This window comes from Pelophylax lessonae, assembly GCF_965119305.1.
Source record: "Pelophylax lessonae genome assembly, chromosome: 3".
NCBI classification, from domain to species: domain Eukaryota; kingdom Metazoa; phylum Chordata; class Amphibia; order Anura; family Ranidae; genus Pelophylax; species Pelophylax lessonae.
The window spans coordinates 198,553,305-198,572,914 of record NC_138770.1 but is presented as its reverse complement, the minus strand read 5'-3'; the positions used below and the strand labels follow the sequence as shown (position 1 = coordinate 198,572,914).

Genomic DNA, 19,610 nt, shown 5'->3' with positions numbered 1-19,610 from the left:
GCCCCCCAGGCCATTTCATGTGGCCCTCGCACCTCTCCTGCAGCTGTGACACCCCCCCTTGTCTCTGCCACCACCTTCTGTAGTAGGCAGCAGAGAGGACAGAAAGGCTCATCTTTGCCCACCCCCTTTTCAGCAGTCTGCAGCAGAGAGCAGGGCAGAACTCCTCCTGCAGATCCTGCACCCTGCAACACCACCTTGCCTTTGCCTCCCCTGGTCTCAGCATTCAGCAGACTCTGGAGGCTGACTCCAGCCCTCCTCTGGTTCTCCTCCAGGCCCTGCACTTCTTCCCAGATCCACCCGCATCTTCTTCCTGGCAGCAGCACAAGGTAAGGGGGTGCATTATGATGTAAGGAAGGCTGGGTGACTCTTGACTTCTGATGGTGGGGGGGGTTCTTGAAATCCCATGTAAAGGTGTAAGGGGTGTGGGATGCTCTGAACATCTAATCCTACAGATATAACTGGCCCTTTGAGGGCAACCATAATTCTGATGCGGCCCACAATGAAATTGAGTTTGACACCCCTGCTCTAAAGAGTCCAGGTATTGACTCATGCTACCAGTAGTGACACTGACCCTAGCGAAATGCAAAACTAGTGAAAAACAGTCAGAAAGGGTGAGTAGGGAAAAAAATGTCCGCGACCTCCACCTGTAAAACCAATTATGTTTTGGGGGTTGTCTCATCGTTGCCCATCTAGTTCACCTGTTGTTAATTTCACATCAAAGCAGCTGAAACTTATTAACAATCCCCTCTGCTACTTAACTGACCAGATCAATATCCCAGGAGTTTATTTGACTCAATGCTATACTCTGATTAAAATGTGTTCCTTTAATTTTTTTGAGCAGTGTATATGTCCTCTTTAATAGTGAGCTTAGAAAATTGAACCAGGACAGTAACAATAATATAACTCCCAACCATGGAAATACAGCTTTGTGAAATGAACATATTGTCTGGTTGCTGGGTAGGACACAATAAGCCTTGCTATGCACATATTTTTCAGTAGTATACAGTACACTTTAAGCTGCAGCTAGTATTGAATACAGGGTGGGAATCCCTTGCCATCATTTTTCTGTTGTACAAACCATATTTCTGCTATATATACTTACTGGGTTCCTTACAAAAAGCTTTAATCCCAGGTCTTCCAGTCCCTTGTGGAACCTCAAAGCAATCTCGCTGTGTTGCTCCCAGGAACGTTCTAAACCCTGGAAATGGACACAAAAAACAGATCTGGTGGCCAGTGCTTTATTCAGGAACACACACAATACAGTATGGATAGAAGTACACTGAAGAAAATGTGTTGCATTTAATAGTTTAGGAATTTTAGGGCTTATATAGACAGGTGTGGTTTTTTTACCCATCAAACATAGGTCAGCAGATTCCCATTTACTGCAATGGTGCAGTGGATGACAATTCTGGGCTGAGTTGACCTGTTTTGCTTTGCGTTTCTTTTAGAGCAGGTCAAATGCAGCCTTTTGCTATGTTCTGCATTCAAACACATGCGTTTGAGCACCCCAGCTCAAAAGCAGAATTTGCAACTTTGCTCATCCACACAAGCCCTAAGGGCTCTTTCACACGGGCTTTCCGTATGTCTGCAAATCATCCTATTTTTTTGCGGATGATTTGCGGACATAATGTAAGTCTATGGCATTGCGGATGTCAGCGGAATACCATCCGCTGACATCCGATTTCCTTCCTTTCAGTTCTGTTCCGTTTTTTCGAACGGAACAGAACCCTATTTTTCCTCCGTTCAAAAAACGGAAAGGAAGGAAAATCGGATGTCAGCGGTGTCATCCGCTGACATCCGCAATCCCCATAGACTTACATTAGGTCTGCATATCATCCGCAAACGGATGGGATGATATGCGGACCTACGGAGCGGATGACAGAAATGTCATCCGCTCCGTGAAAAAAAAAAAAAGGACCGCAGCGGAGCTCTCACACGGAAAGCCCGTGTGAAAGAGCCCTTAGGCTCACTGCATCTCTTCACCTGCAATATCCAAGGTTAATAGATTTTTTATCACTAATTTACCGCATTGTGGTTGTGGCTAAAATGAACATAGAATCAGGTAAACCAGCTATGAAACCATAACAGGTGCTCTCACAGATCTGGCCCATGAATAATCTTTGTAAAGTAAAGGACGCATGTCAATGGCAGCTTGCTGACTGGAGCAAGAACCTTTTTTGGTGGTGGAGGAATGGAGAGAGAACTTACTTTGAGAAGGTTAATACCAGAAGTCAGGTCATAATTTTTTGAGTTTAATATTTCTAGGAGGGCAGTTCATAGAAATAAGTACAAAGATAAACATTGCAAAATGACAAGAAAGAAATACAAAGGGGGAAAATACAGATATCAATTTTACAGTTAGGGCAGTACAATTTTAGAGATAGGGCAGGGCTTACTTAAGTTTACATCCATGTGCAGGCAGTCCTATTCAGGTCAATTGGGGCACTGCAGCTGTACGGAAACAGCTGCTGTTGCCAATTTGATACTTGTGTGGGAGTGGGTGCATGTCCCTGAATCCACACTGTTTGCTCTCGGTGACCCACACCCACACAAATATCTAATTGGGAGCAGCAGTTGTATCTGTGCAGCTGCTGTACCCCAATTGACATGAATGGGACTGCCTTCAGGGAACACTTGGGCATTCCTGTGCAGGGAAAACACAGTCCTCACACCAGTGTACGCTTAAGTACATCCATGTGAATGAGGCGAGACACACTTAAAAAAATATTACATTGTTCATAGTTCCTGCTGCTCCATTTATTGAGGTTTGGATGTATTGTAGGCTGCACTCTAACTCTTGGTGAAATAACTCTTGGGGGTGTCTCTCACCTCCTAAAAGGTGAGGTTCTGGCCTTCTGAAGCAGCCATAAGTTACATTGACCAGCCGGTTCTAATAGCTGCATTGGGGACAGGATTTACAACATTAGCTCCTACATGGCTGCTGTAAATTAACCCCATTTGTAGGCGGTCTCTAGGTTATTCTTTACAACAGGGCATACTATTTTATAGATGCATGTAGCTCATAATATGTACTATCAGAAGGAATCAATTTAATCTCTGTGCGACTTATAACTTGGGTTTTATTAGAGATTAAACATCAGTCCTATGATCTAAGAGAAGACAAACTTTTTTAGACTGTGTGAAGCCTTTTCTATGGGAAGCCTAAAGCCGTAGCTCCCAACTGTCCCTGATTTCGGAGGACTGTCCCTACTTTGGAAGGAAGTCGCTCTGTCCCTCTTTCCTCCTCATTTGTCCCTCAATTTGGCCTGATCTATATAGTTGTATATAAAATGCACTATTTATCTTTCAATTAAAAAAAAGAAAGTGTTTCCAAGTGCTAAACTCTTCATCTATTATCTAAATTGCTGCATCTGTAAATTTCAAAAAGCAGTATAAAAGAATAATAGTGGTAAAAATAAAAAGCACTTACGGGTTTAACTAATCCTTTTTTTGTATAATTTTCCTTTAAAGAGGAAGTTAACCCGCTGAAAAAATGTGAAAAAAACCTGTAAAGACAAAGGCATAATGAGCTAGTATGCATCGCATACTAGCTCATTATGAAGTACTTACCTAAAAACGAAGCCCCCGCAGTGCCAACAGGGCGGCCAACATGTTCGGCCGTCCTGCTGCCTGGATCGCGTCCTCCGGCCATCTGATTGGCCGAAGGCGTGATTACATCACTCCCCTGCATGCGCGTGGGAGCCGCCGTTTACGGCACTGAGCTCTGAAGGAACGGCACGGGTAGCCGTTCCTTCAGAGCGCATGTGCCGATGATGTCTTCGGCTGCATGCACTGTAAATATCTCCTAAACGGTGCATGTTTAGGAGATATTTATAGCACCTATAGGTAAGCCTTAATATAGGCTTACCTATAGGTAAATATCGACAAAGTGGGTTTACAACCACTTTAAGGGGTCATGGCTGGGGGGGGGGGGGGGTTGTCCTTTGCTCACATACTTTTACTTATAGGTGTCCCTCATTCCAATCTCAAAAAGTTGGGAGGTATGCTAAAGCTTTCTGCCTTATCTGCACACAAGCCTGTCAGAAGCTTGTAGGCAGCTAAATGCTAATTTAGGTCTTCACCCTAAGCCAATTTTTCAAATTTGAAATAATGAACACTTGTCTAACTATGGATTATTGGATTCATATGGACATCTGTCTACTGCAGGCCACTGAAATGAAGAGAATAACTGTGATATCATACCACTTCTACTGTATATTTTAATGTCACAGTTTACATTGGGAAAATCAATTACACTTTATCTTGTACAATACTGGGTTAGCTTCCGTACATTGAAATCTGATTTTTTGCTCTTCTGTGATACTAAAGTTTACAGGTTAGTTCTTTCAGTGTATGCCTTACAAATTTGTAGGTTTTACCTTCTCGGCCAGGATTGCCAGTCCTTCCCTCAAGCTGTAGAAATTGGTCACTGGTCCTGTATGATGATATCTGAAGAAAATATAAACATATAGCTCATATATTAAAATAAACAAAAAAAAAAAACTATTTTTAGTTTCAATATATATATATATATACATATATATATTTTTTTTTTTCTGAAGCATTCAAGCAGCACTGCTACAACAAAGGTTTCCGTTTCTGTCTAGTTCTAGTAGAAATCTGTTTCTTAGCATGCTCATACAACTTATATAGATTCTATTTCCTTATATAATACAAATCGTGTTACAGATATAATAAAGTCAGACTTATGCACAGTACGTCTTTATATATATTAAACAAAAACTATTTTTTTTTTTGGTGCAGTATTTCATATTTCCATGTATCTTATGGTTAAAGCCTCAGTGACTTGTTATTGTGGCTTTTTTTTAGGACTTACATTCTTGGTTTCCCATCACACCCCCAGTAGTTTGCAAGCCAGTTTAGGTCCACGTACAGTGATGGTGGCTTTGTTTTACGGCTGAATATCTTCTTACTGTGTGGACAAGGACCACAAGAAGAGAGCAAACAGAGAATAATAAACAGATTAAATGCTGAAAATACTAAAGAAGGGAAACAATCTGGCTAATAAATGCAAGAGTCTTGATCAATGTTTTCTCTTGATTAACTAATGTATTAAAGGTTATACTACTAAGGAAAGGGCGTAACTAAAACCATAGTAGGCAACGGGGAACCCATTTGGGGTATAAAATATGAAAACTCACTAGCTTGCTAAAATATTTACCCCCTTCTCCCACTTTGAAGGTTCTTACAATGGACTGGTAACTGAGAAAGAGAGGACTACCTTTCCCAAATTGATACAACCCATTAATTCAAAGTTCTACTTAGGGTATGCTTAGAGACCTTGGTAAAAGCATAGGGGCACATCTCCGGCAGCAAAAAGTGGCTTTAAAGTGGAAGCTGAAGTTTTAAGTCACCCTGATTGCAGTGCACAAACTATACTGTATCCCATTTGGTTGCAGGTGCTTTTCAACCACCATTACCAAGAGGGAGGTCACCAGAAGATGACAAATTCATGCAATGGGGTTTGATATTTTTTCACAGTGAAGGTATCCATAGATAGAAAATGACAACCACACAATCCCAATGTTTGCACCCACCTGACTGCTCTCAAGGGGTGAAATCAAATAGTCAAATCAAACCAGTTCTCATTTCTATTGTTTCCCCTTGAGATACCTTAGGCTGACCACTTCTGGCCCCTTTCCCCTATTCCCCAATGCAGGTTAGAAAGTGTTTATGTTTAAATGAATGGGTTCATGACTCACTTGTTTGGATTTTAATTCATTATTACATACCTTGCTGCTTCACTGAATGAAATAGGTGCCGTGCCTGGAGGGGCATTTAATACCTTCTGGGAACCAGAGTATAAAATATCAATTCCTAAAAAGAGACACACAAGAAAAGGACTCAATGGAGAGCTGGAATAAGTATTGTTACATACATTCTTTCACCAGAATTGAATAAATGCCCAAACATACAACAACAAAAAATAATACATTAACCTACACCCACCAATCGCAAATGAGTTTTTGTTAAATCGATCGTACTAAACTACTAAGGTAATGCTTTGAACCACAGCATTATGTTGCTGTTGCTACTATGATAAAATGTAACTCCCAATGTAATAATCTATAAAAGCTCAACATCTCTTATATTATTTTATACCCCTTTCCTCTAATAAACAATTTGAAAAAGCGGAACATCCTCAAATGTTACAAGTTTCTATTCTCATTGTTTTGGCAATTCTTTAAATTAGTATACAAGCTGCCCAGCAGATGGCGATGTAGGTGCAGAAGACAGATATGGACCAGTAGCAGTTGCATGGATGTGTAGAATCCTATATTCTTACAAGTAATGATTGTTGCATTCAAAAATATATAATAATATGGAACAAAATATGATCTTTTAAGTACTGTTAGGCCTGCTTCACATGGGTGATTGGGTACATACAGCAGATTCTGGAGGCAAGAATCAGGGGTCTCTTGCGGCTGGGATCACAGATTCATGAAACCAACTGGCACAACTCGACCTGTACAAAGCAATGAAAGGCTAAAAGGAGACATCGCTGTTCGTCTTAATCTGCACATTGATTGCCTGATTACCTGGATGTTTGACCCTGGATGCAAAGCGATGCATCCAAGGCCGGACATCTGTCCATTACCACAGGTAGCTAATCAATGTGCAGATCCATACAAATATTGATAGTGCCTCTTAGCCTGTATTTGCTTTGTATAGGCTGAGGGATGGCAGGATGTTTGCATACCCCTGTGATCCCAGCTGCAAGAGTCCCCTAATTCTTGTATTAGCCTACACACTGTTGGGTTGGGGCTATTTATGCAGCTATCCAGATCTGCTAATCTTTGGCATAGCCTTGTAGGCCATTCCCAGACCCTACTGGAATGAAGACTGTAGTACCTGCCTGGAATGTGACCTGGGCTCTGCTTGTGGCTCTTCCCAGACCTCTCTGTGCTGTGTTAGTTGGCCATAGAGCATTCTCTGTGTCCAAAGCAGTGCCACAAACTCTGGAGTGATCCTACCTCTGAAGAATCAATAGAAGTAAAAAAAACCCTGCGCTGACCAAAGAAGAGGCGACGGGGACACAGGTAAGAAAATGGGATATTAAATGTGCTACTGAGAAATCAAATATAAAGAGCAAAATATATATTTTTTATTATCTCCATATTTAAAATGGACAAACTTTTTTTCACATTAAAAACAATGATCTTTGGCTTTGGTATTATTTGAATGTAGCACTACTCCCAAGGGAGCTGCTGAGTGCTGGTCCCCCTGGGTTTCCGCTAGCAACAGTAGTACCTTTAAGCATGTTTCCCAAGTGTGAATACCTCAGACAAGAACCACTCCAGTTTCTTGGGTGTTTAGGTTTTTTTGAGAACTTGGATAGGAGAAGGGATGAGTGGGGTACTCCAACAACTGAACTATGCACAAATAGGCAGGGACTCTACAAAAATGCTGCTTGATGCTGGTTAACGCTTACTGACGCTGATTAGTGCTGTCTAACGCTGGTCACGGCTAGGCCGCTTAATATTACTTCACCTCTGACTGTGGAAAAGTCCTTTGAGCCCCCTGAGGTACTCCTTCCTAGGCTAGCTGACTTGTAGTGCAATCTGTATCGCTGAAAACTTCAGGGCCCTTCCTGGCACCCCCTTTAATCCCCAAACTTCAGGGCTTTAGCACTTGGCACCCCCTTTACTGTACTCTACTGGTTAGCTGGATCCTGGATCCCCCTTGTCCCCTTTCTTAGGCAGACCCCTGGGCAGATCTTAAGTACTCACGACACAGTTTTTCCAAAAGATCTCTGCCCAGCAGCTCCACTCGGTCCGCACACTCTGGAGAGAGACAGCCGTCACCTCCTCCTGGGACTGATGTTACCGCCAACAGACCACTCTATTATATGCTCCCTCCATATTTATTTCCAATCCCAAGGTGCACTGCATCAATTCCCGCCCACTGGGACAGTCATAAACCCTGGTGTGCTATTGGCTAGGTTTCCTCCACTGTCCAACAATGCCCCTCATTGGATACAGTGGGGAGACTACCCAGACTCAACAGGCCACACCTGGAAGCATGTGACAGATTAGCTAAAAGATCCGGCCCCCCTGATAAGCAGACAGGGCCACATATATGCTTTTTCTAGCACCTACCTAGGAGGGTGCCACATGAATTGTGTGGTATCTGGCCATGTCTCCATTTTTCCAGCACATCAGTGCTACTTATGCTGTGGGCAGTCAACCCTATTGGTTTTTGGTTTTTCCATTTGGTCAGTCCCCTAAGTATTCACCATGGTACAAGCCCCCATGCTAGCCCCCATGCTAGCCCTCATATGCTTTCAGGGTATTCATATTGTAGAATACCTTGACGACCTTCTGTTGAGGGATTGTTCATATCAAACCTTGACTGAAGATGTATTGCAAAGTATATCACCCTCTGTCAGGAAAATCAAGTTCATATCCAAGCTCAAAGAATTGCGCATGCATGTTGAACTGTCCACAGAAATGTGCACAGAATCAGGGTCATGTGCGCATCTGCATGTTGCGTGCGCATCTGCATGTTGCGTGCGCATCTGCATGTTGCATGCGCATGAGCATGGCATGCATGTCTGAATTGACTTTGGCACCCAGTGGCCTATTTAAGGCACTGCAAGGCTCAAAATTATTGCTGTGGTCATAGCTCCTGCAACCCCAGACCCTGCTTGCTTCTGTAGTCAACCTGGTTTGCCTCCTGAATTCACTTGATCTTGATCCCTCCTTTACCTGACCTCTGGATTTTTACTTGACTATTGCTTATCTTTCTCGCACTGCTTCCTGCCCGTGTGATATTGATCCTGACTCGGCTCCTTTTTATATTCCTGTCTTCTAAATCTGCTCCACCGCTACCTAATTGTAGCCAGCTTCTGCTCTCCTGACCATGGTTTTGTCTTCTGTATTAACAAGTGCCTGTGATGTCATCCACCATGAGTTCCTGCCTCACTGCATGATCCAGATCTCCAGAACGAGTCCTGCTCTGTGGCTCCAGATTCACTGCATGATCCAAACCCTCTTCTGGCTAGGACTTACCTCAGGCGCCCGTGCTACTCTATGTCCTTGTCAAATCCCGTCACCGAGGGAGAGCACTCTCATTAGATTGGCCTTTACCAGGTACGTGACACCCCCAGGAGAAACTTGTGATTCTCTATTTCTAGATATGAACCCCACAGTTCATGAACAGTCTGATTCTGCATGCGGGTTCTAAGCCTAATGGTAGCCTCCATTGAGGCAGTTGAATTTGCCCAGTACCACTCCAGACCCCTACAACAGTTCAGTCCCTAGGCACACCGATTTGCCTTACTCCAAAGGTCAGGAGACCCCTGTCTTGGCGTCTCAGCAATGCACCTCTGGAGTCTGAGAAATCCTTCCTACTGCTGTCTTGAACAATCCTAATGATGGGCTAAAAAGGAGTGCTGGACTACTTATTGGTCCAGAGGACTTGATCACAAGAGGGATCTCGCCTCTGGTTGGCTATTCACACACTGTTCTGACATTTGAAGGCCTCTCACCTGGCTGTAGATCACTTGCCAGTTGCCTCTGAATAAATGAGCACTCCACTACAATCACATTTTTGAATACCTAAAGTCAAATTCCAGGCAGCTATTAAATACTATGTATCAACAAGCCTTGGGCTTATTATGTCAATGTCATCAGTCTGGCATGCTTCAAAGATCATTCAGAATTAATTGACAATTGCATTTAATTTACAGTTAGCCTCCTTCTGAAATGCATTTGACCTGCCTCAAGCTGGTTTTGCTTTCCTAATTACTTTAACAGGAATAAAAAATCTGTGTAAAACAAAAATCCAGTAACTAAGACCCTAATATATGCAGGAGTGTGTTCATTAAAATGAAAGCATCATAATTAGTTATACCTAAATCTGACTTAGTAGCAGCCTCTTGTGAACCCCAATAACACCACTCTGGAGGATTGGAGGAGTGTGGGGCAGCAAATGAGAGATGAATCATCAGTCTACTGCTTTTTCTGTTGAATTACAGGCTTAGAGCTGGGAGGTGACCACGTTGTACTATTTTAATACAGTAGAGAAAAGTCACCAACCTGGCTGTACTAACTGACAGCATTTTGTGAAGTCTGACACACACAACCCAGCAGGCTGAATGAAAAAAAAACTGAGAGGTCCCAGTACTAGTTATGCAATATTAGTGCGGCGATCTCCCCCCGCTGCGCTATTGTGATCTGAGAGGGAGACTGCTCCCCCTCCTACCAGAACACAGTGATCAGCGTTCGCAGTCATTGGCTGGTTTTCATGAGACCGGCTTCTGTTGTATACATACATGGGCCGAAAGTCATCTGGCTCCTGCTGAACAGACCATTTTCGGCCGATTTTCAGCCTGTGTATACCCAGCATAAGTCTCAGGACTGGATAGACAGAAACACAAATACTTTGACAAGTAAAACAGTTCACATATGTGTATTTCAACTGTTTGTTCAGCTGTTTGCCAAATGTTTAGAAGTAATAGATTATACAAAAAGGAAAAGGTTGCACAATAAGAAAATGATCTGAGAACGCTTCTTACCCTGTTTGTCCATGTAGATGGGGGCACCGCCTAAAGAAGCCACAGAGTCCACAAGGAGCAAGCAGTTATACCTGAGGCCAAAGAACAGTCAGAGATCAGACCCTTCTAAATGATCATACATTTGTATTCTCAGGTAATTTTATGGCGGCCATACATGGATCAAAAATTGGTCAGTTCAGCATGGACTGGCTGTCTTTTGATCCATGCTTGGGATAGCTGGATTTGCATACTTTGATCTATTGTGTACTACCATCCGTCTCTTGTTTTTCCCAAACGATCAGTGTCACTATAACCGGCAATACTTTCATTATATTGCATTCTGCCAGCAGAATACAATATGACAGCGGGAAAGATTGCACCATCCACATCTAATGTGTGACTTGGGGAGTTGGCTAATTTATTTTCTTTTTCATTCAACCCAATGGTTGAATGAGAAAAAAAAAAGGATCATGTATGGCTTGCTTTAGGTTCATTGGTTTCAATGAAAGGTAGTCCCATCACTGATGATAATGATTTGCTGTTTGAACTCAAAATTTAAAATGCATAATTGAACAATCAACTTTTGTGAAAGGGAAAATTGGTGGCAGGGCCATACACTGCTTAAATTTCAGTCAAGCCAGCAGGAATTGGCCAGAATTTGAGTCGTATATGGCCAGTGTACAGACATAAACTGACTTGGGTGTAAGTGGATACATTTTCTGTTTACATCCATCCAAAACTGACAGATGGATCCCAACTTGTTAACCGTGTCAAGAAGAACTGAAATTCCTGCTAGAGGTATAACTTTAAAAGACGTAAGGACATCGTGAGATGTTGTGTTCTGGATAAAAAACATTTTTCTTCCAGGAGATTCACATGATTTGGTTTCGAGACTCCTGTGTTGCATAGGCAAGACTAGGTATAGAGATTAAGACATATACAATACTATAAGAGTACCCAAAGAATGTGAGAAGATGAGGAAAGAAAAGAAAGAAAGTGAGGAGAAACAACAAGAGGGGTGGGAAGAAGAATGTCTCAAAAATGTTCCCTACAACCCTAGTCCCCTCAAAGAGAATTACAGTCCTAGAGCAGGGCACTTTACTCATTTTGGATATATGTAAAGAATCCATTGGTATATTTCTTCTGGGTTTCTCAAAAAAAGTTGTTTTTTTCTCCACATGTTTTCTTTTATGGATGTAGAAGCGCATACCGGTGACACAGGTCTCCTAATCCATCTAAAGGCTGTACAACTCCACTAGATGATTCTCCGTGAGTTATAAAGAGGAGAGATGGCTTATGCTCTGCTAGACCCTGGATGCAAAAAAAAAAAAAAAAATAATAAAATTAATTGACATTTGTATAAAAATGTTGGAAATTAAAATATTTTACCAAAAATAATCCAACAACTTGTCAGGGTTTTTCATCAATTTTCATCATTGTAATAAATAAAACACAGATAATTTGCAGTGCAGTCACCTATACCAGCCCTTTTCAACCAGGGTGCCCAGGCACCTTAGTGTGCCTTGAGGTTTCTTCAGGGGTGCTTTGGAAAAATGCCTAAAAATTGCCCAAAAAATGTAAACAAGCCGGCGTGTGGATGAAGGCCTTTTAGTTATACTAAGTGACAGATTTTCTTTATGCACTATTACAACCTTCTACCTGCCGGCATTCTAATGACCAATGCCATCATCATTTATTTGATAAGGAAGATATTAGTTGCCTGCATAGCATCCTTGTTTGACCCTCCCCTGCCCCTCTCCATCAGCGGTGGGGTCACATTAGCTGAGTGATGGAGAAACATTGGAATACTAGTCAGTACCAGTTTGCAAAAGTGTATTTGCTTTGGAAGAATAAATCACCTCTAATGTTGGTTGTCCTACTTGGACTTGCTGCATTATGTAAAACTATTAGAATAGTTTTTACATTTTAGAATGAGGTGCCTCAAGACTGTTCATAGTTTTTAAAAGGTGCCTTGAGATTTTCCATCATTTTTAAAGGTTGCCTTGACTGAAAAAAGGTTGAGAAACACTAACCAATACAGTTACAGTTTCAGTGTAAGCTGAACAGATGACAGATACAATCATATTTTTAAATTTCTTAAAAAAATATTAACTGCTTGCCGACCGCCCCACGCAGATTTACTGTCGCAGGGCGGCTCGGCTGCACAAAATCGCGTAGATCTACGTGATTATGTACACGCGGTGTCAGCGGCACGTGCGCGCCGCCAAAGCCGTGCTCCAACTGTGATTAGACACAGCTGGAGCCAGACCGCGGGAGGAGCGGGCTCGATCGTCACCGGCCTCCCGCAATCTTCGGCTAGAATGACAGGAGAGCCGCCTGTGTTTGTAAACAAAGCAGGAGGCTCTTCTGTCAGAGAGGCAGGGAAAGATTGTGTGATTCAGCTAAGCTGAATCACCAATCTCTTTCTGCTCTGTTAAATCCATCGCCCCACACAGTTAGTAAGCACAATAGGGAACACATTTAACCCCTTGATCACCCCCAGTGTTAACCCCTTCCCTGCCAGTGTCATTTATACAGTAACAGTGCATATTATTTAGCACTGATTACTGTATTAATGTCATTGGTCCCAAAAAGTGTAAAAAATGTCAGTTAGGGGTCCGATCTGTCTGCCGCAATGTCGCAGTCCCGCTAAAAATCGCTGATCGCCCCCATTATTAATAAAAAAAAAATAAATAAAATGTCCATAAATCTATCCCGTAGCATCATGTTGTTGTTTCCCTTTCAAATATATGGAGGATGGCTCCTCGGGACAGTCCTAAACCAGTTTGTATTGTTCATTCACAGTGTAGTGTGAATTGAAAGATTCACTTTAAAGTAGCACTCCAGGCAATTATTAGAAAACTTTTTTTTGGTTATGTATGCATTAATGCGCAAATAAACCTTTAATATTGCAAGCAGGTAGATAGAGCCTTTTGGTAAAAGGCTAAGTGTCTTCTGAAAAAAAAAATGTTTTTGCCCACCTGCTACCAAATGTTTTTCAACTGCACATTGACTGCAGTGTAAAATATCAAGAATGCAACCAGATGCCAAGAAAATGTAACTCTAGGTGGAGTTGAGATGAGAGCATTCACTTCATTGCTGGAGGAGGACAATCTCAGAGGTAAGTGTGTCATATTTTGTAAGTACGGCATACCTACACATTATGGCAAGCGGTGGCCGGCCAACGCCCCCCCCCCCTTTAATTCCACTTTATGAAAATGATTACATGCATTTATAAACAGAGGTATTACAAATGCATTCATCTGAGCCCCCATTTAATGGCATCCATAAGATACCCCAGTAAAGGAGTATGGGATTACAGGATAAATGCCCCTGTCTGCTCACCTTTTCAATTTCCTTTAGGGTGAAGCCTTCACCTGGTTGTTTTGATAGAAGATGAACATCAGCACCTGAGATGTAAAATAGATTGAAAGATTAAAACATTTCCTTCACCATAACTATTTTGATGAAGACAGAGCTTATTCCAGCAATACACTATAAATACTCTTCGCTGCTTTTTACAAAAATAGAAAAGTGACTCTTTTCATATTTCATTCTTGAAGGCACGTGCAGCTTTTATTTTTTTTCGTTTGCATTGCTTTTTAAATTATTTCCCTATGATTCTATTGTGTTGATCAGGTATGCCTAATATATCTGGAAATCAATAATTTCTAATCTGATCCTTTTTTTCAAATTTTGCTTTCATTCCCTAACTTTACAATTTAGCATACATGATATGATAACTCCCAAGAAAAGCTTAGGTAATATAAAATGGCAATGACAGAGAAATTAAAATTTGGATATAATGCCAATAATGAAATTATCATATTCATATTATTGTATTCATATATCAGAAATTGTTGAAATGTTTCCTTTATTTTTGCAGTTTTGAGTAATAACTGGTACTCCTGCCATGAAGTTTCTTGTTATGAAGCTTGCTTGTGAATGAAAGAAGTGATCTGAGATATGCTGTTTTTTAACCTCTTAAATGTAAGTGTATTTTACTTTTTTACTTTGGAATTAATTATTATATGAGTGATCTACACTATGGGTCTTTCCTCTTATGTTTTATATAGAAACATAGAAACATAGAATGTGTCGGCAGATAAGAACCATTTGGCCCATCTAGTCTGCCCAATATATCTGAATCCTATGAATAGTCCCTGGCCCTATCTTATATGAAGGATAGCCTTATGCCTATCCCATGCATGCTTAAACTCCTTCACTGTATTTGCAGCTACCACTTCTGCAGGATATGATTGACATCTCTCTGGGAGTTGTGGACTTTGAGTATCTAGCCAGTGGAAGCAGCGCCACTATACTACTGCAAAGCGCTTTTGACCTCTTCATACTGGTGAGGTCTATTCAAGCAGGTGAGAGGACACCTATAGGTGGGGTGAAGGGCACTGCGGTGTGTTTTCTGTTAAGCCAAGATCAGTTCAGGTAGATGAAATTGCACATTCGCGAAGATCAACTATTTTGGATTTTTACTGACTTTTTTTAATGGACTGATGTTTATGATTTTTTTTATGATTTATATCCGCAACCCACACTGTACTTGTAGACTTCTGTCAGTATACGGCTTCCTCACAGTCGTGAACATAGATATCAGATTTTCCCAGCCGCCCCTATACAAAGCTAGCCCACAATTTAGCTTGTATAAGTTTTGGAACCTTCCAGAATAAGAACTGTTTATTCAAACACAGGCACAAAGAGATATACACTGTGGGACAACACCCCCCTCCCCCTTAGCAGCCAATCCATATACACATATACATCCCATAAAAGGTTGATCTTAAGGCAGACAGAAACAATAGAACAATGGGATATGGGCACTTACCAATCCCAAACCCCACCCCACCTCACTATCTAGCAAGGGTCTATGAGAGACTCCAACAATATTCAAGCAATCTGAAAAGTCAAATTATTTATCTTCTGTCATTCATTGCTGTATCTGGACCCCCCTCTCCTAGGCGATATGCAAGGTGTCCTCGGTTAGGGGTTGGCGGCACGTCTTTGCGCCTCCCCTGGCATGCAAATGCACCAAGTGCACCTTCCTTTGCTATATTTTTGCAGATTGTTCTCATGAGGCACCTGCATAGATCTGTACATGGTCACAGCGTATTTGTCATCACCATGTTCACTTTCGTGCCTGACTGCTGCTGTATTTCACTGTTGACTTTTTCTGTTAACTGGAGTGACTTTGTTCCCGTCCTCCTACTGCCTTTTTGTACGGTGCTTTGTTCTCAATAAAGAAATTTAAAAAAATTATTTATCTTTATATATTTCTTGAGGAATATTGTTCAGAAAAAATATTGTCCCAAGTGAAAGAGGCCCTTCATTCTTTCAACACAAACCACACATATAGAACCCAGGATAACCGGGGTAACACGAAATGCAGTGTGGATGTCCAGCGAGTCTAATTAGTGCAGACCCGACTCGGGTTCTTGGTCACCCTGTGCCCCTAATAGACACAGGGTGAGTTACTATAGTATACTCACTATAGTCAGATATATATATTTTTTATTTTTTATTATATATATTTGTTCTTTACAAGTGAGAGGTGATTTCTGCACTGTTTTTTATGAAATATGCATTGTTTTGCATTTTTTCCACAGGTGGTTAAATGCATGTGGTGTTAGCTGCCACCTTTTTTATACTATAGGGTGTATACCCAGAGGAATTAACCAATTAATGAATTATTTATTTATTTTGAATATTTTTTTTTAAATATTTTTTAATTTATTTATTTTTTTATTTACACTTACCAATTGAAATCATTTAGGATTTATTTGTAGTTAGATGATAAGGGGTTTTTGCACATTAAAGCATGGAAGGTTTATGTTATTGGATTCATGTACAAAGCCTTGCCACTGATATCCTTATATGTTCTATGCATTACTATATGTAAACTGTGTGTTTTATATTAGATGCTCATTTCTAAAGATTTGTAAATTCTGGTATGCTATTCCCTGTATTTCCTCTTTTCCAGTTCAAAATCAAAGAGAATGATAATCCCAGTGATCACATTAATTATTTTTTGCCCTTCATGTGTATAGGCACTTTACTGAAACAGATGAGTATAGATGAGTCACAGGAAAACATGATCTACTCTCTCCTGGCCTGTCTTAGACATCTATCTCCGTGATGTAGCTGGCTGTGCAGACGGATCATAGAGATCAATAATTCCTATGTGATTACACGTCTCTTTCACTGATTTAAAAGAGAGAAAGACAAAATGAAAAAGCAAACCTCCTTGTATGGTGCACTCATCAGCCAGATTAGATTGTTTAAACCTACTGTATATTGACAATAATCTGGGTGTGTATAGGACACAGATGCCTTTTGATATCTGGTTTGATTCCCAATGCATAGGGTGGTCAAATTAAGGCCACCTCAGAAAATGTATTCAGAAACCTACACTGTCTTTTTTTAGTGCTTGGCTGCAAAATCCTGATCAGTCGCACAATATTTGGCATAACCTCTTTAAAAAAATTTGACATAACTGTGTATTGCACACATTGAGCAAAGGGACAAAATCGAGCGTGACGAGGACAAAAGTGGAGCTGTTGCTGACAACAACCATACAGATTTTTCCTTTCAATTTATGTAAAAATGAATAAAGGATTCTGATTGTTTGCTATGGGAAAAAACTTTAACGCAATTTAAGTTGACCCTCCTTACTGTTATAAATGACATAGAAAACAGAACAAAAGGTTCAACTGATAGCCAGTTACAAATTAAAGATAATATGCTGTGACCGAATATTCATTGTTGCAAAACTTTAGATATTATTAGCCCACTGTAGTAATGATTAATTTCTAGACTCTGAGTAAACCAAATTTTTAATGCTTGCCACTGCCAGATGAAGTCCAGAGCAGAGTCCAGACCATCACAACTGGGAACTGACCAGGTGTAAATGCTAGAAAACAGCAATGAATGCCAATGATTAACCTGCCTACAAGAGAACAAACTGCTCATTCCACTTATGTAGTATATCCAATTTGCTCTGTAGGAGGGTGCATGAGTTACATTTCCACACTGTCAGCTGGTTGATGTCTGTTGCTGTGAACTCTCCAGAGTCAATGAAAGGAAACACTTGTGACCTCAAGTGGCTTAGCAGCTTCAATTACTGTTAATCAATATCAAAGAATAAACATGTCTGATTATTATCCCTAATACCTCTATGCTTTAGGTCTCATGCGCAATGGGCATATTTGTAGGGGCAGAAGGCACAGGTCCAGTTCTGATGCTCTCAGTCTGTAAAACTCTATGAGAGTTTGAAAGCTGCTGTGGCTGGATGGGGCTGGACAGTGTACCAAGTTGTATACTAACATTTACAGCAGTAGGTGCCCAAAGATAAATGCTGGAATACGAGAAAACTGTGTTCTGGGTATTCATCCTGGATAAATACTGGCTTAAATGTTTGTAGCACCCTCCTAGATAGGTGCTAGAGTTTGATAGGCAGCATAGTGGTTAAGTGATTAGCACTTCCGCCTAGCCGGACTACTAGCGGGTCGGCGGTTCAAATCCCAACCGCAACACTACCTGCCTGGAATTTGCAAGTTCTCCATGTACCTTCATGGGTTTCTTCTCGGTACTCCGGTTTCCTCCCACACTCCAAAGACATGCTGGTTGGTAACTGGATCCTGTCAGAATTGGCGCTATTTATTACACCCTTTGGACATGCCCTTTTAGCCAGTTCCATATCCAAGAGCAAACCTTGTGGTCGATGCCTGCAGACCTTATTTTATAAATTAAGCGCTTGTGGGGAACTGTATCAAACGCCTTAGCGAAATCCAGGTATACCACATCCACCGGTCTCCCCTATCTAGCTCACAGCTCACCTCCTCGTAGAATGTTAAGAGATTGGTTTGACAAGAACATCCATTTGTAAACCCGTGCTGGTTACTGCTGATGATGTTGTTGTCTTTAGCAAACTCTACGATATAGTCCCTTATCATCCCCTCCAGAAGTTTACATACTATCGATGTCAGACTGACAGGCCTATAATTTCTCAGGACATGCCTCTGCCCTTTTTTGAATATCGGTATCACGTTAGCTTTTCTCCAATCCCCTGGTACAATTCCTGACATAATACTGTCAGCAAAGATCAGGAACAGTGGTCTAGATATAGTCTTACTAAGTTCTTTGAGTACACTCGGATGTACGCCATCCGGGCCTGGTGATTTATTTGTGTTCATTTTGTCCAGCCTTTCCCTGGTTTCACCCTCTGTTAGCCATAGCGGCAAGTCCTGTCTATTACTACTAACCATATAGTCAGTGTCAGTGTACCCCTCCTTTTCCTGTGTAAAGACTGACGAGAAAAAAGCATTCAGCACGGTTGCTTTTTCAGTGTCCTCTGTAACCACCCTCCCATCATCGTTAATTATGTGTGCAATATGCTCTGCCCTTGTTTTTTTGCTGTTGATATATTTAAAGAATTTCTTTGGGTTCTTTTTTACTATCCTCCACTATTTGTCTCTCAAAGTTGATTTTAGCTATTTTGATTTTCGTATTTACTTTTCTTATTTGCCTCCTTGTATTGCTCGGAAGCCGATACTGTGCCCTCTGATTTATATTTCTTCAAGGACATTTTTTTTCCCCTAATAAGTTTTTTAACATTACGGTTTAGCCAGCCAGGTTTGGCTTTGTCTCTTCTAAATTTATTTCCCATAGGAATGCACTGCGAGATGCATTTGTTAAATATGTTCCTAAAGCATTCCCATTTTTCCTCTTTGGTCAGTGTTCCTAGGGTTTGGTCCCAGTTTAACCTTTTCATCATTGAGCACAATTTGGGAAAGTTTGCCCTTCTGAATTTTAGGGTTCTTATGTTCCCCACTTGCCTTGCTATATTGTTATTTACGCTAAATGTGATCATCCTGTGATCGCTAGCTATCCTACCTCCGAGATTAGGTCTGTGTCATTAGTGATCAATAGATCCAGCACTGCATTTTCTCTAGTAGGAGAATCCACCAACTGAGACATGTAGTTGTCCTGTAAGGTTTCCGTGAATAGACGGGCCTTCTGCGAGTGAGCAGTCCCCTCTTTCCAGTCAATGTCAGGATAATTGAAGTCCCCCAATATGATG

General features: G+C 41.2%; 1 protein-coding gene across 2 annotated transcripts in view; it reads right to left on the bottom strand.

Annotated features, from left to right (window-relative positions):
* AGXT (alanine--glyoxylate aminotransferase) overlaps positions 1 to 19,610 on the bottom strand; it is a 59,927-nt gene that overhangs the window by 18,301 nt on the left and 22,016 nt on the right. For both annotated transcript variants that reach the window (XM_082249387.1, XM_082249388.1), the window contains exons 3-9: positions 13,865 to 13,929; positions 11,730 to 11,830; positions 10,541 to 10,611; positions 5,754 to 5,838; positions 4,838 to 4,933; positions 4,380 to 4,449; positions 1,103 to 1,198 (exon numbers count right to left, since the gene is read on the bottom strand). In XM_082249387.1, the coding sequence (XP_082105513.1) occupies positions 1,103 to 1,198; positions 4,380 to 4,449; positions 4,838 to 4,933; positions 5,754 to 5,838; positions 10,541 to 10,611; positions 11,730 to 11,830; positions 13,865 to 13,929 (584 nt within the window). The remainder of the gene's footprint in view (positions 1 to 1,102; positions 1,199 to 4,379; positions 4,450 to 4,837; positions 4,934 to 5,753; positions 5,839 to 10,540; positions 10,612 to 11,729; positions 11,831 to 13,864; positions 13,930 to 19,610) is intronic.